General features: G+C 41.8%; 1 protein-coding gene across 2 annotated transcripts in view; it reads right to left on the minus strand.

Moving 5' to 3' along the window:
- Positions 1 to 14,781, minus strand: part of rgs3b (regulator of G protein signaling 3b) — a 103,750-nt gene extending 88,969 nt beyond the window's left edge. The window contains exon 1 of one of the 2 annotated variants that reach the window (XM_045708483.1): positions 14,433 to 14,781. In XM_045708483.1, coding sequence (XP_045564439.1) covers positions 14,433 to 14,564 — 132 coding nt within the window. In that variant the 5' untranslated portion in view covers positions 14,565 to 14,781. Of the gene's footprint in view, positions 1 to 4,311; positions 4,490 to 14,432 lie in introns of those variants that run through there. The other variant, XM_045708484.1, reaches the window with a different exon arrangement.
- Positions 14,782 to 21,694: the final 6,913 nt, after the last annotated feature.

Raw genomic sequence — 21,694 nt, forward strand, 5'->3', positions numbered from 1 at the left:
GTGGTTAGGTTTATGTCCCATACTACATCCTGATATTACTAGGTTCTGACCACTAGTTGGTGCTGTTCCTGCTATTAGGTGATTTTTTTGTAAAAAATTATTTAAAGGGTTATTTCACCCAAATTACACATTGGTGTCCTTACCCTGTAAGCAGTTTATGGACAAAGTATGAAAGCAACCTGTGTTTTGGTTTTGTTTACCTGGCCACGGTTTCAAATGCTAACATTTTTTTCATTTGTGGCACAAATCCAATGCAAGTCAATGGACACTATATTAGCATTTTTATAAGTAACATCATTGAGCTACACAATCAATTTGTAGATACTTTAGGATGATTTGGCCATGAAGCGTGAAAATGCTAATATAGGTACCAGTGACTTGCATTGGATTTGTGCCACAAATGCTAAATGTTAGCATTTGAAACAGTGGACAACAAATCCAAAGCACAGATTGCTGTCATACCTTGTCCATAGACTGCTTACAGGAAACCAATATTTCATTTTGTAATTTGAGTGAACTATACCTTTAACATTAATAGCAGGAACAGCACCATCTAGTGGTCAGAACTATTTGTATGGATTCTTCTGGTCTAACTCATTGTTAGAAAAAAGTGTGATTCGAATCGGATGTTAGGTAATATATTTATTGAATATTATATGAATCCTATAAATTTAAATGGCCAATTTGGGTGCAATCAATTAGCTTAATTTCTCAGAGATCAAATTATAGTTCAACAAAATAATGTTGCAGGAATGCTAATCATATTTTTTTAACTACAGTAATAATTTCTCAACAATCTAAGATGGTGGGGGTCAAAATCCTCTTTCTTGTGGTTTGAGGTGGACTGACCTTTAACTTACTAACCACGGCCTGGACTAACAGTAAAGACAGTGACAGTATTTGAATAGTCCCAATCAAGATGTCTGTCTAAAGGCACCAGTTCAAACAGAAATGGGGAAATAGAGCATCTCAGCTCTGGTTGTGTGGACTTAGGTCTACAACACTCAAGCTACTCTGGTGTGCTTGGCTGGCACAGTTATTCTGAAATGATTCAACTAGCATTCCAATGAATTCCTTTAGCTTAGTATGGGTTGGTGCCAAGAAAGCAGTCATTGTTAGGGATGATAAACAGGTTTTCAACACAATGTGTATCACAGATGTTGACTGGCTTTACAGATGTTGGATCTTAACTTGATCACTCTTTTGTTGCAGAGGATTTTCCTGCTGCATCAGGAAATTCAAATGAACCTTGCAAATCACTGAAAAATAGCAGTTTAGTTTCTCTCGATTCAAGTCATTGGGATCAGGGCTTGCTATCAAAATAATTATCTCCCGATTGATCAAATGCTAGTCATATGTCCTATTACTGTAACATTCAAATGTACAAAAATGTATCTGAAATGCAGACATACACATCAACAACCATCGCTTTCTATAGATGAATAACGGCAGATAGATATTGGTCTCCACTAGGCTACGACATACAAGTGTATTTTAAGGTCAAGATTTTGTTCAAACATGGCATGCGGTGGTCTAGGGGTAAGGCCACTGCCTTCAGAGTGCACATATAGGCCTACCAGGTCGGTGTGGGTTTGATTCTGGCCCACACCCTTCTGCACAAAGTACTCAATCCCCCTGACTGACTTTATGTATTTACACATTTCAAATATGGACAGTCCAGGGATATTTTACCCACGATCTTGATAAGAAATTACCATACCAGACACTTTTGGATGACATAAAATAGGAAACGAATAAAGTATTAACAATAAGCCACACCAACATTAGTTTCCAATCATACAATACCAACCAGAGGGCGAACATATCATGAAAGACTTTAGTTGCAAACAGGACTAAGGTAATACGGACATCATATTTTAGGGTGACCTATAATGGTTGCAATTGAGATCAACTGTGCAGGGGAATTCAGCACGGTTAGACGAGACGTTAGCTGGCGAGTCATAATCTGGCGATAATCTAGTGCCATCGATGGTTGCAATAGGCCCCATATTTGATTATATTCCAAAATAGTTTAACCTGCACTTTTTGCAATAATCACTGATCTGGCTTTCAAGTCAGTCTATGAAAATGCTCTTTCTGTTACAAATTTAACCAGAACCATGCACATTCACTAATAATGTACATGTAGCAGGCATTATAGAGAATTAGCACAGTTCTCATAAACAATCTCTCAAGCTCGCGTGCTAGTGAGTAGCTGGCTAAGCTATGTATTTAAAGTTTAGCCAATTTAGATCTACAGTTGAAGTCGGAAGTTTACATACACTTAGGTTGGAGTCATTAAAAATCGTTTTACAACAACTCCACAAAATTCTTGTTAACAAACTATAGTTTTGGCAAGTCAGTTGTGTCATGCACACAGTAGATGTCCTAAGTAATTTTTCCAACAATTGTTTACAGACAGATTATTTCACTTAATCACAATTCCAGTGGGTCAGAAGTTGACTGTGCCTTTTAAACAGCTTGGAAAATTCCAGATAATTATGTCATGGCTTTAGAAGCTTCTGATAGGATAATTGACATCATTTGAGTCAATTGGAGGTGTACCTGTGGCTGTATTTCAAGGCCTACCTTCAAACTCAGTGCCTCTTTGCTTTACATCATGGGAAAATCAAAAGAAATCAGCCAAGATCTCAGAAAAAAAAGTGTAGACCTCCACAAGTCTGGTACATCCTTGGGAGCAATTTCCAAACGCCTGAAGGTACCACGTTCATCTGTACAAACAATAGTACACAAGTATAAACACCATGGGACCACGCAGCCATCATACCCCTCAGGAAGGAGACGCGTTCTGTCTCCTAGAGATGAACGTACTTTAGTGTGAAAAGAGCAAATCAATCCCAGAACAACAGCAAAGGACCTTGTGAAGATGCTGGAGGAAACAGGTACAAAAGTATCTATATCCACAGTAAAACGAGTCCTATATCGACATAACCTGAAAGGCCGCTCAGCAAGGAAGATGCCACTGCTCCAAAACCGCCATAAAAAAGCCAGACTACGGTTTGCAACTGCACATGGGGACAAAGATCATACTTTTTGGAGAAATGTACTCTGGTCTGATAAAACAAAAATAGAACTGTTTGGCCCTAATGACCAGCACTATGTTTGGAGGAAAAAAGTAGAGACTTGCAAGCTGAAGAACGTCATCCCAACCGTGAAGCACGGGGGTGGCAGCATCATGTTGTGGGGGTGCTTTGCTGCAGGAGGGACTGGTGCACTTCACAAAATAGATGGCATCATGAGGAAAGAAAATTATGTGGATATATTGAAGCAATATCTCAAGACATCAGTCAGGAAGTTAAAGCTGGGTCGCAAATGGGTCTTCCAAATGGACAATGACCCCAAGCATACTTCCAAAGTTGTGGCAAAATGGCTTAAGGACAACAAAGTAAAGGTATTGGAGTGGCCATCACAAAGCCCTGACCTCAATCCCATAGAAAATGTGTGAGCAGAACTGAAAAAGCATGTGCGAGCAAGGAGGCCTACAAACCGGACTCAGTGACACCAGCTCTGTCAGGAGGAATGGGCCAAAATTCACCCAACTTATTGTGGGAAGCTTGAGGAAGGCTACCTGAAACGTTTGACCCAAGTTAAACAATTTAAAGGCAATGCTACCAAGTACTAACTGAGTGTATGTAAACTTCTGACCCACTGGGAATGTGATGAAAGAAATAAAAGCTGAAATCAATAATTCTCTACTATTATTCTGACATTTCACATTCTTAAAATAAAGTGGTGATCCTGACTGACCTAAGACAGGGAATTTTTACTAGGATTAAATGTCAGGAATTGTGAAAAACTGAGTATAAATGTATTTGGCTAAGGTGCATGTAAACCTCCGACTTCAACTGTACATAGGAACTCAACTGTGCAGCTCAGATGAAATCCCTGAAGCTTGAAGTTTGAACAACATTCCTCCAGCAAGTCTTTGCTCGACCGGTTGAACATACAAACTACAGTACCATCCAGAATATTGACATGACTGAAACTAACTAGAAGCTATCAATACAATGCCATAGGTACAGATCTCGGATCACCTTCCCCCCCAATCCTAACCTTAACCATTAGTGGGGAAAATGCCAAGATCAGTGTCTAGGGTCAATTTTCCCCTGCACCTATACAGTATAATGGAAGTGGCAGTCTAATGAGAGCACTGCTAATACAACACTGCTGATGTATTATATTTATTAGTCTCCCAGTGCACACTGCCACTGTGTGCAGTGTAATCTGAAGTTCCCCAGTCCTTCTCTACCCCCCAACTGTGTCAGACCTGAAGAAAGTAGTGTGACAAACCTGAGGCAGATTCCGTCCGATGCAGACCCTGCAAAGCCCGTGGATGGTATGCATAGCTTCAGCAGATTAAATTATACTATACATGCAGCAGATAGCATATTATTCAGTAGGATCTCAGATAGAGCAAGTGCAATGTGAAGTGGGACCAGTAGCCTGCTTTGCTGGACTCTAATGCTGTGAACCAAGCATTTCCACTCATGGGAACCCAACTCGGCAGAAGAATAGCAGGAAACCACCTTCCAACCCCCAACCTGTGGCCAAGCAGTATGTCTGTGCTTGATAAGCCAACATGTTTCCTGAACTAAACAGGCACAGTGGTGTCCCTCCACTCTCGGCACATTTACCCCAGTCTCGTGTGACTCATGTTAACCCACACACAAATTTTCAATAAATTGACTTCTCATCACCTTCATAGGAATCAGGGTTTGTGAAAAGATGTGTAAAGTACTTTGAAGTGCCTTCATGGAAGGACTAGGAAGGATGGTTGTACTAAAAAAGTTTATCATACTATCTATTTTATATTTATTTCCAAATATTATCTTTGTTGTTTTTATTGTGTTACGATTAAATGACTCAACATAACTTATTTTTAATTTCCACCACAGAATAACAGTAATGCTTTGGACAGCAGACAATACAACTAATTAAAAAAAATTCATAAAGAGATTAAAACATTATTCAAAAAGTGAGGGTTCTGATGCGAAGAAAAGGCTACTACACATAATGAGTTATGTTTGACCAGCTTCCACTGTGGACTGAAAAGTCCCCTCTCTCTACAGGAGGGAAAACAGTGTGCTTCCAAAATGGCACCCTATTCCCTGTATACTGTAGTGCACTACTTTTGACCAGAGCTTCATAGGGCTATTCTCATAGGCTCTGGTCAAAAGTAGTGCACTAGGCTACATTGGGGTTATAGGGTACTATTTCGGACACACCCACAGTACTTGTAAGTGGAATCAAACAGCAGATTAAACATAAACACTGCGTGGCCCCAGCTTCATATTACAGCCATCATGTTGGCTTTTGCTACTTCCCATCTTTGTCTGTGGGACAAGGAAAAGTAGCGACTGCCAAGTGGACCGGGGGAAGGTGGAGTAAGTGAGTTAGAGGGCAGGACAATGAAGTGCTATTTGAAAGACACCAACAGCCTACACTTCCCTGTCATTATTTTGCCTTTTTCTATTATCAGCATAAGCACTTTTAACTTATTACAGTAAGAGTGGGGGGCGGGGGAAGTTCCACCATTGACATGATTGGTTTGTGGATGTTGTTGTTAGGCCATTCCTTTCCATTAAAACTCTGCTTGAGAAATGCTGATGCAAAACCTAACAGCAGAAGTCAAATTTGACATTAAAATGTAAAAAGATGATCTATATGGATAAGGCTATATATACAGTACCAGTCAAAAGTTTGGACACACCTACTCATTCCATTGTTTTTCTTTATTTGTACTATTTTCTACATTGTAGAATAATAGTGAAGACATCCAAACTATGAAATAACACATATGGAATCCTGTAGTAACCAAAAAAGTGTTAAACAAATCAATATATATTTTATATTAGAGATTCTTCAAAGTAGCCACCCTTTGCCTTGATGACAGCTTTGCACACTCCTGGCATTCTCTCAACCAGCTTCATGACGTAGTCACATGGAATTAACAGGTGTGCCTTGTTAAAAGTTAATTTGTGGAATTTCTTTCCTTCTTAATGCGTTTGAGCCAATCAGTTGTGCTGTGACAAGGGGTGGTATACAGAAGATTGCCCTATTTAGTAAAATACCAAATCCATATTATGGCAAGAACAGCTAAAATAAGCAAAGAGAAACGACAGTCCATCATTACTTTAAGACATGAAGGTCAGTCAATCTGGAAAATTTCAAGAACTTTGCAAGTTTCTTCAAGTGCAGTCGCAAAAACCATCAAGCGCTATGATGAAAGTGGCTCTCAGGAGGCCCACCACAGGAAAGGAAGATCCAGAGTTACCTCTGATGCAGAGGATAAAGTTCAATAGTGTTACCAGCCTCAGAAATTGCAGCCCAAATAAATGCTTCACAGAGTTCAAGTAACAGACACATCTTAAGATCAAATGTGAACATCTCAAGATCAACTGTTCAAAGGAGACTGCGTGAATCTAGCCTTCATGGTCGAATTGCTGCAAAGAAACCACTACTAAAGGACACCAATAAAAATAAAAGACTTGCTTGGGCCAAGGAACACGAACAATGGACAATAGACTGGTGGAAATCTGTCCTTTGCTCTGATGAATCCAAATTGTATATTTTTGGTTCCAACCGCTGTGTCTTTGTGACACGCAGAGAACATGAACGGTTGATCTCCACATGTGTGGTTCCCAACGTGAAGCATGGAGGAGGAGGTGTGATGGTGTGGGGGTGCTGTGCTGGTGACACAATCTGTAATTTATTTAGAATTCAAGGCATACTTAACCAGCATGACTACGACAGCATTCTGCAGCGATACGCCATCCCATCTGGTTTGCGCTTAGTGGGACTATCATTTGTTTTTCAACAGGACAATGACCCAAAACACACCTCTAAGCTGTGTAAGGGCTATTTCACCAAAAGGAAAGTGATGGAGTGCTGGATCAGATGACCTGGCCTCCACGATCACACAACCTCAACCCAATTGAGATGGTTTGGGATGAGTTGGACCGCAGAGTGAAGGAAAAGCAGCCAACAAGTGCACAGCATATGTGGAAACTCCTTCAAAACAGTTGGAAAAGCATTCCAGGTGAAGTTGTTTGAGAGAATGCTAAGAGTGTGCAATACTGTCATCAAGGCAAAGGGTGGCTACTTTGAATGATATAAAATATGGTGGGAGGATACTACATGATTCCATATGGGTTACAATGTAGAAAATAGTCAAAATAAAGAAAAACCCCTGAATGAGTAGGTGTGTCCAAACTTTTGACTATATACAGTTGAAGTCGGAAGTTTACATACACCTCAGCCAAATACATTTACACTCCGTTTTTCACAATTCCTGACATTAAATCCTAGTAAAAATTCCCTGTCTTTGGACAGTTAGGATCCCAACTTTATTTTAAGAATGTGAAATGTCCGAATAATAGTAGAGCGAATGATTTATTTCAGCTTTTATTTCTTTCATCACATTCCCAGTGGGTCAGAAGTTTACATACACTCAATTAGTATTTGGTAGCATTGCCTTTAAATAGTTTAACTTGGGCAAAACGTCCCTGGTAGCCTTCCACAAGCTTCCTATAATAAGTTGGGTGAATCTGGGCTCATTCCTCCTGACAGAGCTGGTGTCACTGAGTCAGGTTTGAAGGCCTCCTTGCTTGCACACGCTTTTTCAGTTCTGCTCACACATTTTCTATGGGATTGAGGTCAGGGCTTTGTGATGGCCACTCCAATACCTTTACTTTGTTGTCCTTAAGCCATTTTGCCACAACTTTGGAAGTATCCATTGTTCATTTGGAAGACCCATTTCCGACCAAGCTTTAACTTCCTGACTGATGTCTTGAGATGTTGCTTCAATATATCCACATAATTTTCTTTCCTCATGATACCATCTATTTTGTGAACTGCACCAGTCCATCCTGCAGCAAAGTACCCCTCCCCCCCACAACATGATGCTGCCACCCCGTGCTTCACGGTTGGGATGGTGTTCTTCAGCTTGCAAGTCTCCCCCTTTTTCCTCCGAACATAATGGTCATTATGGCGAAACAGTTCTATTTTTTGTATCATCAGACCAGAGGACATTTCTCCAAAAAGTACGATCTTTGTCCCCATGTGCAGTTGCAAACCGTAGTCTGGCTTTTTCTATGGCGGTTTTGGAGCAGTGGCATCTTCCTTGCTGAGCGGCCTTTCAGGTTATGTTGATATAGGACTCGTTTTACTGGAGATATAGATACTTTTGTACCCGTTTCCTCCAGCATCTTCACAAGGTCCTTTGCTGTTGTTCTGGGATTGATTTGCACTTTTCGCACCAAAGTACGTTCATCTCTAGGAGACAGAACGCGTCTCCTTCCTGAGTGGTATGACGGCTGCGTGGTCCCATGGTGTTTATACTTGCGTACTATTGTTTGTACAGATGAACGTGGTACCTTCAGGCATTTGGAAATTGCTCCCAAAGATGAACCAGACTTGTGGAGGTCAAAAAAAAATTCTGAGGTCTTGGCTGATTTCTTTTGATTTTCCAATGATGTAAAGCAAAGAGGCAGTGAGTTTGAAGGTAGGCCTTGAAATACATTGACTCAAATGATGTCAATTAGCCTATCAGAAGCTTTTAACCTCTTAGGGCTAGGGGGCAGTATTTACACCGCCGGATAAAAAAACGTACCCGATTTAATCTGGTTACTACTCCTACCCAGTAACTAGAATATGCATATACTTATTAGATATGGATAGAAAACACCCTAAAGTTTCTAAAACTGTTTGAATGGTGTCTGTGAGTATAACAGAACTCATATGGCAGGCAAAAACCTGAGAGATTCCTTTACAGGAATGGCCTGTCTGACCATTTATTGGCTTTCTTTGACATCTCTTTCCAAAACAAAGGATCTCTGCGGTAACGTGACACTTCCCACGGCTCCCATAGGCTCTCAGAGCCCGGGAAAATGCTGAATGTCGTCATTCCAGCCCCAGGCTGAAACACATTATCGCCTTTGTCAAGTGGCCGATCAGGGGACAGTGGGCTTAGGCGCGTGCACTGGTCGCCCCCGTCTTTCTTTTTTTTCCTCTATTTACCGAAACGCAGATTCCCGGTCGGAATATTATCGCTTTTTTACGAGATAAATTGCATAAAAATTGATTTTAAACAGCGGTTGACATGCTTCGAAGTACGGTAATGGAATATTTAGAATTTTTTTTATCACGAAATGCGCCATGCTCGTAACCCTGATTTACCATTTTGGATAGTGTCTAGAACGCACGAACAAAACGCCGCTGTTTGGATATAACGATGGATTATTTGGGACCAAAAAAACATTTGTTATTGAAGTAGAAGTCCTGGGAGTGCATTCTGACGAAGAACAGCAAAGGTAATAACATTTTTGTTATAGTAAATCTGATTTTGGTGAAGGCTAAACTTGGTGGGTGTCTAAATAGCTAGCCCTGTGATGCCGGGCTATCTACTCAGAATATTGCTGCGTGTGTGCTCTGGAGAATCGCCTCCGTGTTGTGCTCTGACGTAGGCAGTGGGTAGCATAAGCTATACAGTTCTGTATGAGGGCTGATGAAGCTATCTGAGAAATAGCGCGTTTGGCCAAACGCTGGGCTATTTCTGCCTCGCGCGTTTCAGACGCGTGTTGGCTAGGTCATTATTAATTTCTCGAGCGAGGACAAAGAGCCAGCTGATTGAAATTTAGGAGAGATTAGCTTGACCAGCGATAAGTATCTCTCTGTCTCTCTCGTGTTTCGATGCGAGTAGACCATGGTGCATTTCGTTGTTTGCCGCGAGTTCCGGTTAAAACATCGTCAAATATCGCCGAAAAGGGTTTGAACATAATACGTTATGAGTAAAACCTTTCCCTTGCCAAGGGAATCCTATGTTATGCTGAAATATGCAAAAAGTAGGATTAGCTTGCTCGAGATGCTAAGCTAACAAAAGGGAAAACAGCCATTTTGTTTTGTGCCACATTGTAATTCATCCGACTTGCAGAACGGAAGTCCCGCCCTGGGTACTTCCGTTTGATTTCAGCGTGTGCCAGCAGGGACCTCTGAAGAGTCACCAGTCCTTTCCTTCAAGAAGAATTAGTCAGGTGACACTCAAGTCGTTACTCGTGATATCCAGACGGATATCGATGTCTTATTCAATTGAACTAATAAGTGAAATTGCCAGATTTACATTCTTAAGTGGATCTTTTAAATAATATCCAAATTGATGAGTTTTCTAAATGAGACATTGTAATCTTTTTTCCACATTAACCTAGATGAATAAACCTCTCAGGTTAATTAAAAGGCACAGTCAACTTAGTGTATGTAAACGTCTGACCCACTGGAATTGTGATGCAGTGAAATAATCTGTCTGTAAACAATTGTTGGAAAAATTACTTGTGTGATGCAGAAAGTAGATGTCCTAACCGACTTACCAAAACTATATTTTGTAAAAAAGAAATTTGTTGAGTGGTTGAAAAATGAGTTTTAATGACTCCAACCTAAGTGTATGTAAACTTCTGACTTCAACTGTATATACACTCCGGGATGCTGGCCTTCTAGGCAGAGTTCCTCTGTCCAGTGTCTGTGTTCTTTTGCCCATCTTAATCTTTTATTTTATTGTCCAGTCTGTTATGTTTTTTTCTTTGCAACTCTGCCTAGAAGGCCAGCATCCCGGAGTCGCCTCTTCACTGTTGACGTTGAGACTGGTGTTTTGCGGGTACTATTTAACGAAGCTGCCTGTTGAGGACTTGTGAGGTGTCTGTTTCTCAAACTAGACACTAATGTAGTTGTCTTCTTGCTCAGTTGTGTACCGGGGCCTCCCACTCCTCTTTCTATTCTGGTTAGAGCCAGTTTGCGCTGTTCTGTGAAGGGAGTAGTACACAGCGTTGTACGAGAACTTCAGATTCTTGGCAATTTCTCACATGGAATAGCCTTCATTTCTCAGAACAAGAAAAGACTGCTGAGTTTAAGAAGAAAGTGCTTTGTTTCTGGACATTTTGAGCCTGTAATCAAACCCACAAATACTGACGCTCCAGATACTCAAATAGTCTAAACGAGGTCAGTTTTCAGCTGTGCTAACATAATTGCAAAAGGGTTTTCTAATGATCAATTAGCCTTTTAAAAGGCCTCTGTACGCCTATGTAGATATTCCCCCCAAAAATTAAACTGCCGTTTCCAGGTACAATAGCCATTTACAACATGAACAATGTCTACACTGTATTTCTGATCAATGTGATGTTATTTTAATGGAATTTTGTTTTGCTTTTCTTTCAAAAACAAGGACATTTCTAAGTAAAAAGGAACGAAACAATTAATGTAATAGCTAGTAGTGTAATGGGTTACAAAGCCAAACCCTATGCACATCATCCATGCATCTTCAATTTCAACACATAGTATTAGTAATGTCTGGTTCATGTTTGGAAAATTAAAAGAACAATATCAATATGCATAGAAAAATCTGCCTTCTGTAATGACAGTCAAAATGAAAAACATTTAGCACTGGTGTGACCAACATGCAATCAGCTAATACAACTGTGTGAGTGCACATCAATTCATAATTTATGAATGTTTGATCACTTCTGAACAAATATTTCCTACCACATACTCAATTAACCTAAGTTAAAGCCACAATCCTGAGTTTATGTTTTAGCCCAATGGTAGCACCACCACAGTGTTTACAAAAAAGCTGAGGGTTGGAGCTAGAGAAATGTAACCACATAGATGGTGTTATGGATGCAAGGACTGACCATCCATGACATCAACTTTCAATCATATTTTGAAGCTATACAGTGGCAAGAAGAAGTATGTGATCCCTTTGGAATTACCTGGATTTCTGCATAAATTGGTCATCAAATTTGATCTGATCTTCATCTCAGTGACAACAATAGACAAACATAGTGTGCTTAAACTGACAACACAAAAATGATTGTATTTTTATTATCTATATTAAATACATAATTTAAACATTCACAGTGTAGGTTGGAAAAAGTATGTGAACCCCTAGGCTAATGACTTCTCCAAAAGCTAATTGGAGTCAGGAGTCAGCTAACCTGGAGTACAATTAATGAGATGAGATTGGAGATGTTGGTTAGAGCTGCCTTGCAATATATAAAAAAAAAACACACACAATTTGAGTTTGCTATTCACAAGAAGCATTGCCTGATGTGAACCATGCCCCGAACAAAAGAGATCTCAGAAGATCTAAGATTAAGAATTATTGACTTGCATAAAGCTGGAAAGGGTTACAAAAGTATCTCTAAAAGCCTTGATGTTCATCAGTCCACGGTAAGACAAATTGTCAATGGAGAAAGTTCAGCACTGTTGCTACTCTCCCTAGAGGTGGCAGTGCAGAATGCTTAATGAGGTTAAGAAGAATCCTAGAGTGTCAGCTAAAGACTTACAGAAATCTCTGGAACATGCTAACATCTCTGTTGACGAGTCTACGATACACAAAACACTAAACAAGAATGGTGTTCATGGGAGTACACCACGGAAGAAGCCACTGCTGTCCAAAAAAACATTGCTGCACTTCTGAAGTTTGCAAAAGTACACCTGGATGTTCCACAGAGCTACTGGCAAAATATTATTTGGACAGATGAAACTACAGTTGAGTTGTTTGGAAGGAATACACAACACCATGTGTGGAGAAAAAAAAGGCACAGCACACCAACATCAAAACCTCATCCCAACTGTAAAGTATGGTGGAGGGAGCATCATGGTTTGGGATTGCTTTACTGCCTCAGGGCCTGGACAGCTTGCTATCGTTGATGGAAAAATGAATTCCCAAGTTTCTCAAGACATTTACAGGAGAATGTTAGCCTATCTGTCCGCTGATTGAAGCTCAACAGAAGTTGGGTGATGCAATAGGACAACAACCCAAAACACAGAAGTAAATCAACAACAGAATGCCTTCAACAGAAGAAAATACACCTTCTGGAGTGGCCCAGTCAGAGTCCTGACCTCAACCTGATTTAGATGCTGTGACATTACATTTCAGTCATTTAGCAGACGCTCTTATCCAGAGCGACTTACAGTAGTGAATGCATACATTTCATACATTTTTTACATACTGGTCCCCCGTGGGAATCGAACCCACAACCCTGGCGTTGCAAACACCATGCTCTACCAACTGAGCCACACGGGACATGACCTCAAGAGAGCAGTTCACACCAGACATCCCAAGAATATTGCTGAACTGAAACAGTTTTGTAAAGAGGAATGGTCCAAAATTCCTCCTGACCGTTGTGCAGGTCTGATCCGCAACTACAGAAAACATTTGGTTGAGGTAATTGTTGTCAAAGGAGGGTCAACCAGTTATTCAATCCAAGGGTTGAAATACTTTTTCTACCCTGCACTGTGAATGTTTACACGGTGTGATCAATAAAGACAAACGTATAATTGTTTGTGTTATTAGTTTAAGCAGACTGTGTTTGTCTTTTGTTGTGACCTAGATGAAGATCAGATCAAATTTTATGACCAATTTATGCAGAAATCCAGGTATTTCCAAAGGGTTCACATACTTTTTCTTGCCACTGTACATTGTTTGTTTACAATAACTAAATTACAACAAAAAGATAAACAATGGAGTACAACAACCTATTTTGGGTTATGATAGGGTAAGTCAGTTAGTTGTACTTAGCTCATGAGCCATTAAGGTATGAAGGTACTATATAAATATCTGGGCATCTGGACTGATGAAAAGATATCTTTCAAAAAGCATGTTTGTGATGTAGTTAAGAAATGTATAATACATTTTTATAGGAATAGGTAATGCTTTTCATTAAATAACATAAAACAAATCATAGTTTATCATTAGATCACTACACTTTACTACGAGCAATAGGTTCAGCACACATCACTGCATTCTGTATCAGAAAGTAGGATGGCTCTCTCAAGTCTCATAGATCAATGCACTGCTCTCTTATTGTTTGTAAAGCCCTCATTCAAACTTCTCCTATAACTCATTGTTAAATTACAGACATACGAGCCACCAGACCCAATCACAGGGATGGCTAACTCTAGAGGTCCCGTTGATCAGTACAGAATTAAGTACAGTAAAGTTTCTTTGCGCCCCATATATGAAACGATCTGCAGAGTACTCTGCACCTTCATGCTCTGGTGCCTCTAGGGCAATTCAGGTGTTAATTGTTGAGGAATGTGTTTTGCTTTTTAAATTGCTTGTAACAAAGTATACTTACAACTTTGTATGTTGTAAATGTGATAAATTGTGTTCATGCAGGGCTCCCTTGAAAAAGAGCACTTGGTCTCAAGGGGACTCCCTGCTAAAATAAAGGTTAAATAAAATAAAAATATGAAAATGTGCCTTTAAAGCTTTTAGAGGCCAAACACTGCCGATATCCATGAATCAGTATGAATTTTTCCAACACATGCTTTGGCAATCACATGGATGTCAAACACACTTTCATCTATACTGTACTGTCCTCTCTAGAACTAGAAAGGAGGAGAGATGGAGTACTACTCACTGTTAAGTATAGCATATTCTCTGGGCTTGGAGGCAGCACCGTCTCGGAGGCTGGAGCACCATGGTTGGACAAGGGAGATTCTGAAACATAGTCCAAAGAATCCCAAGCTGAAGCACTGCTCTTCCAAAACATCCCAGCTCAAAAGTAGCAGCCACTTTGCAATGAAAGAAACAGCGTCCGGACTAGCTCTCTGCACTCTGATAGAGTGCACTGCTAAGCTTTCCAGTAGCGAGTCAACAAGGCTCTGGAGTTCAACTCAGAGAGAGTAGTGTGCTGAGAGCTCTGGGCTGTGGAGATCCCTCTAGATTGCGGTTACATAGACTTCTGTTCACAGAGACACAGAGCAAAAGGGACGCGTCCTAAAGCATGACTCCTACCTCTATCCTGTCACTAGGGCTTCCTCAGTGTAACCTTGGTGATTACAACTCTCTCAAGCAACACTGTCTCCTAAAACATCCTGGATGAAAGGGAGCCATTCAACGGAGACACAATACCATTGGCTGCTTTCGCACATTCTACACAGCTCCATGTCAGAGAGAGCCTCCTCCTCCCTCTCCCCCAACTTTCCTCCTTCTACTCGGAGGAGATCAAATGTAATCGCCTGCATGTTAAAGTGGATGAGAAAAATGGATGAGAAAAGAGCACGTTGAGGTATATGTCAGGCATCCCATTCAGCAGCCTGCCTTTCCAATTGAGTTGTTTCCCTGATGTGGAATGACTCAGGACAATCCAAAGTGAAACACTTCAATTAATTTGTTTACGGGACATATTGGTTTCACTAAAGGCATAGTAACGTTCAAAAAGCAATAAAATGTTATTGGATATAGAGTAGCTGCGCAGCACTTTCCTTTTTCACAGTTGCAAGCAGGAAAAAGAATGAGAGAAAAAACATCTGATATTTGGGAATCTGTCCAACTGGACCCATTTTCCCAGCCCCTCATTATCCGGTGAATCCCACCTACCCCGTGGCTTAGAAGCCAGATGCGCCCCTCTCAATTCACCAGCAGAGTCCTGCCTGCCTGAGAGGTGTCTCGAAGCCACTTTCAGATGCTTGCTTCTTCCCAGCGCTTCGCCGAGGAGATAATACCAGCCACTGATCACCTAGTAGACACAGTATAATATGGTCAGTCAGAAGTCATAAGCCTCTGATGGTGGGGGGTGTCAAAATTAAACAAAATCTGTCTGATGATTGGTCACACTAGTGTTAACATTAATGTGTTTCTGTGGGTTAACCTGTTATGGCTAGGGGGCAGTATTTTCACGGCCGGATAAAAAACGTACCCAATTTAATCTGATTATTACTCCTGCCCAGAAACTAGAATATGCATATAATTATTAGCTTTGGATAGAAAACACTCCAAAGTTTCTAAAACTGTTTGAATGGTGTCTGTGAGTATAACAGAACTCATTTGGCAGGCCAAAACCTGAGAAGATTCTGTACAGGAAGTACCCTGTCTGACCATTTCTTGGCCTTCTTGATTATCTCTATCCAATACAGGGGATCTCTGCTGTTACGTGACACTTCCTACGGCTCCCATGGGCTCTCAGAAGGCGGCAAAAAGCTGAATGATATCGAGGCAGCCCCTGGCTGAAAAACATTAGCGCGTTTGGATAGTGGCCAGTCACAGTACTATGAGACTCAGGCTCGTGCAGGAGGGGATCCCATGCTTTTATTTTCTCTCTCTTTTGTACGTAAACACGCTTTCCCGGTCGGAATATTATCGCTTTTTTACGAGAAAAATTGCATAAAAATTGATTTTAAACAGCGGTTGACATGCTTCGAAGTACGGTAATGGAATATTTAGACATTTTTTGTCAAGAAATGCGTCGTGCGCGTGACCCTTATTTACACTTCGGATAGTGTCTTGAACGCACGAACAAAATGCCGCTATTTGGATATAACAATGGATTATTTGGGACCAAACCAACATTTGTTATTGAAGTAGCAGTCCTGGGAGTGCATTCTGACGAAGAACACCAAAGGTAATCAAACTTTTCTAATAGTAAATCGGAGTTTGGTCAGGGCTAAACTTGGTGGGTGTCTAAATAGCTAGCCCTGTGATGCCGGGCTATCTACTCAGAATATTGCAAAATGTGCTTTCACCGAAAAGCTATTTTAAAATCAGACACCTCGATTGCACAAAGGAGTTCTGTATCTATAATTCTTAAAATAATTTATGTTTTTTGTGAACGTTTACTGTGAGTAATTTAGTAAATTCACCGGAGGTTTGCTAGTTCTGAACGTCACATGCTAATGTGAAAAGCTGTTTTATGATATAAATATGAACTTGATTGAACAAAACATGCATGTATTGTATAACATAATGTCCTAGATGTGTCATCCGATGAAGATCATCAAAGGTTAGTGCTGCATTTAGCTGTGGTTTTGTTTTTTGTGACATTATATGCTAGCTTGAAAAATGGGTGTCTGATTATTTCTGGCTGGGTACTCTGCTGACATAATCTAATGTTTTGCTTTCGTTGTAAAGCCTTTTTGAAATCGGACAGTGTGGTTAGATTAACGAGAGTCTTGTCTTTAAAATGGTGTAAAATAGTCATATGTTTGAGAAATTGAAGTAATAGCATTTCTAAGGTATTTGAATAACGCGCCACGGGATTTCACTGGCTGTTACGTAGGTGGGACGAAATCGTCCCACTGGCCCTAGAGAAGATAAAGGAGAGTCTTGTCTTTAAAATGCTGTAAAATAGTCATATGTTTGAAAAATTGAAGTTTTTGTATTTTTGAGGAATTTGAAATTCGCGCCACGCCTATCATTGGATATTGGATATCAAAAACCAGCTTTTTACATTAGCATGTGACGTTCAGAACTAGCATACCCCCCGCAAACTTCCGGGGAATTCGCTAACATTTTACTAAATTACTCACAATAAACGTACACAAAAAGCATAACAATTATTTTAAGAATTATAGATACAGAACTCCTCTATGCACTCGATATGTCCGATTTTAAAATAGCTTTTTGGTGAAAGCACATTTTGCAATATTCTAAGTACATAGCCCAGGCATCACGGGCTAGCTATTTAGACACCCGGCAAGTTTAGCACTCACCAATATCAGATTTACTATTATAAAAGTTTGATTACCTTTTGTTGTCTTCGTCAGAATGCACTCCCAGGACTGCTACTTCAATAACAAATGTTGGTTTGGTCCAAAATAATCCATCGTTATATCCGAATAGCGGCGTTTTGTTCGTGCGTCCCAGACACTATCTGAAATGGTAAATCAGGGTCGTGCGCATGGCGCAATTCGTGACAAATAAAATCTAAATATTCCATTACCGTACTTCGAAGCATGTCAACCGCTGTTTAAAATCCATTTTTATGCCATTTTTCTCGTAAAAAAGCGATAATATTCCGACCGGGCATGTCCATTTAGCTAAACTGAGGAAAGTAAACAAAGCTTTCGGTCGACGCGGGCACGAGCCTGAGTCTCACAGTACTGTAACCAGCCACTACCCAAACGCGCTACTTTTTTTCAGCCAGAGCCTGCAAAGCCACGATTCAGCTTTTTGCCGCCTTCTGAGACCCTATGGCAGCCGAAGGAAGTGTCACGGGACAGCTAAGATCCTCACTCTTCAATAAACAGAGACAAGAAGAACGACACCTTGTCAGACAGGCCACTTCCTGCCTGAAACCATGCCTGCCAAATGAGTTCTGTTATACTCACAGACACCATTCAAACAGTTTTAGAAACTTTAGGGTGTTTTCTATCCATGTGTAATAAGTATATGCATATTCTAGTTACTGGGTAGGAGTGGTAACCAGATTAATTCGGGTACGTTTTTTATCCAGCCGTGTCAATACTGCCCCCTATCCTAAACAGGTTAATGTGTTTGTTGTTGTGAAATGGGATGAGTAAGAAAACGAGAGTAGGGCATTAAAGAGAGAGAGGAGAGAATGAATGAAGAGACAGAGATGATAGTGACAATGACGAAAGAGAGGAGAGAATAAAAGAGGTTAAAATAACAGAGACTGCAGGGAGGTTGATATTTTTTTATTCTACTTTGTGACTTTCAGAATGCTTTCATGATGAGGACGTGTAGCAGCGCCAAAGCCTTGCCCAGCTAACTTCATCTATCTCATGACCACCTCCCTCAGGGTTGCATGCACAGTAACTTTGAGGTTCACTGCACTCCAGCAGCTGATGCCCAACCGAAGGCCAGCCCAGAGCCCACAGATGGCTGTTTGTGTGTGCGTGTGTGTGTGTGTTATATTAAGCTGTGTAGCGGTAAACAGTTGATGAGATTTAAAAAAATAGCAGTTAATCCAGCAGAAATAATTGCCTCGACAGCACAAGCATGTGTTCTGGTCACTTAATGATGTTCGCATGCTGTTTTGCCCCTTTTGTGTGTAGATGCTGTATTCTAGTCATGGTTCTCATCCTATATACTGAATATTTATATTCCGGACTCTGCTCGTTCTGATAATACTCATTCTGATAGGTCTTAATTTCTGTAACAACTGTCTTCAGAAATGGACCAAGGCGCAGCGGGAATGTGGATACTCATAGTTTTTTTAATAAACACAAGTAAAGCATCCACAGGGAAAAACAATAAACTCTACTCACGATGACAGGAACAGTTTTGCATGCATACAACACGCAGTGCAAAAACAACTACCCACAACCCCAAAGAAAAACACACACTCCTATATAGGACTCCCAATCAAAGGCAACTCAACACACCTGCCTTCAATTGGGAGTCCTAATCACCAACACAACACTTAACACACAAAAAACCTGCCACGTCCTGACCAAAACTAATACAATACCTCCCTCTGCTGGTCAGGACGTGACAATTTCTTGCTATTTATATTGATATTGTATTGCTAGATATTGCTGCACTGTTGGCACTAGAAACATACGTAAGCATTTCGCTGCACCAGTGATAACATCTGCAAAACTGTGTACCTGACCAATACATTTTTATTAGGTTTTTCTTCTCAAACACACAACAAAAAAACGGAGTCCCAGCCTGTAGTATTAGAAGATAACATTTTACATACATTTTAGTCATTTAGCAGACGCTCTTATCCAGAGCGACTTACAAATTGGTGCATTCACCTATAATATCCAGTGGAACAACCACTTTACAATAGTGCATCTAAATCTTTTAAGGGGGGGGTTAGAAGGATTACTTTATCCTATCCCAGGTATTCCTTGAAGAGGTGGGGTTTCAGGAGTCTCCGGAAGGTGGTGATTGACTCCGCTGTCCTGGCGTCGTGAGGGAGCTTGTTCCACCATTGGGGTGCCAGAGCAGCGAACAGTTTTGACTGGGCTGAGCGGGAACTGTGCTTCCTCAGAGGTAGGGGGGCCAGCAGGCCAGTGGTGGATGAACGCAGTGCCCTTGTTTGGGTGTAGGGCCTGATCAGAGCCTGAAGGTATGGAGGTGCCGTTCCCTTCACAGCTCCGTAGGCAATCACCATGGTCTTGTAGCGGATGCGAGCTTCAACTGGAAGCCAGTGGAGAGAGCGGAGGAGCGGGGTGACGTGAGAGAACTTGGGAAGGTTGAACACCAGACGGGCTGCGGCGTTCTGGATGAGTTGTAGGGGTTTAATGGCACAGGTATGAGATATGAGAGACCATGTGAGGATATGACAGAGCCAAGTGACTTGGTGTATAGCGAGAATAGGAGTGGGCCAAGAACAGAGCCCTGGGGGACACCAGTGGTGAGAGCACGTGGTGCGGAGACAGATTCTCGCCACGCCACCTGGTAGGAGCGACCTGTCAGGTAGGACGCAATCCAAGCGTGCGCGGTGCCGGAGATGCCCAGCTCGGAGAGGGTGGAGAGGAGGATCTGATGGTTCACGGTATCAAAGGCAGCAGATAGGTCTAGAAGGATGAGAGCAGATGAGAGAGAGTTAGCTTTAGCAGTGCGGAGAGCCTCCGTGACACAGAGAAGAGCAGTCTCAGTTGAATGCCCAGTCTTGAAACCTGACTGATTAGGATCAAGAAGGTCATTCTGAGAGAGATAGCAAGAGAGCTGGCCAAGGACGGCGCGTTCAAGAGTTTTGGAGAGAAAGGAAAGAAGGGATACTGGTCTGTAGTTGTTGACATCGGAGGGATCGAGTGTAGGTTTTTTTCAGAAGGGGTGCAACTCTCGCTCTCTTGAAGACGGAAGGGACGTAGCCAGCGGTCAAGGATGCGTTGATGAGCGAGGTGAGGTAGGGGAGAAGGTCTCTGGAAATGGTCTGGAGAAGAGAGGAGGGGATAGGGTCAAGTGGGCAGGTTGTTGGGCGGCCGGCCGTCACAAGACGCGAGATTTCATCTGGAGAGAGAGGGGAGAAAGAGGTCAAAGCACAGGGTAGGGCAGTGTGAGCAGGACCAGCAGTGTCGTTTGACTTAGCAAACGAGGATCGGATGTCGTCAACCTTCTTTTCAAAATGGTTGACGAAGTCATCCGCAGAGAGGGAGGAGGGGGGAGGGGGAGGAGGATTCAGGAGGGAGGAGAAGGTAGCAAAGAGCTTCCTAGGGTTAGAGGCAGATGCTTGGAGTTTAGAGTGGTAGAAAGTGGCTTTAGCAGCAGAGACAGAAGAGGAAATGTAGAGAGGAGGGAGTGAAAGGATGCCAGGTCCGCAGGGAGGCGAGTTTTCCTCCATTTCCGCTCGGCTGCCCGGAGCCCTGTTCTGTGAGCTCGCAGTGAGTCGTCGAGCCACGGAGCAGGAGGGGAGGACCGAGCCGGCCTGGAGGATAGGGGACAGAGGAAATCAAAGGATGCAGAGAGGGAGGAGAGGAGGGTTGAGGAGGCAGAATCAGGAGATAGGTTGGAGAAGGTTTGAGTAGAGGGAAGAGATGATAGGATGGAAGAGGAGAGAGTAGCGGGAGAGAGAGAGCGAAGGTTGGGACGGCGCAATACCATCCGAGTAGGGGGAGAGTGAGAAGTGTTGGATGAGAGCGAGAGGGAAAAGGATACAAGGTAGTGGTCGGAGACTTGGAGGGGAGTTGCAATGAGATTAGTGGAAGAACAGCATCTAGTAAAGATGAGGTCAAGCGTATTGCCTGTCTTGTGTGTAGGGGGGGAAGGTGAGAGGGTGAGGTCGAAAGAGGAGAGGAGTGGAAAGAAGGAGGCAGAGAGGAATGAGTCGAAGGTAGACGTGGGGAGGTTAAAGTCACCCAGAACTGTGAGAGGTGAGCCATCCTCAGGAAAGGAACTTATCAAGGCATCAAGCTCATTGATGAACTCTCCAAGGGAACCTGGAGGGCGATAAATGATAAGGATGTTAAGCTTGAAAGGGCTGGTAAC

Source organism: Salmo salar, chromosome ssa26 (assembly GCF_905237065.1).
Source record: "Salmo salar chromosome ssa26, Ssal_v3.1, whole genome shotgun sequence".
Lineage (NCBI taxonomy): Eukaryota > Metazoa > Chordata > Actinopteri > Salmoniformes > Salmonidae > Salmo > Salmo salar.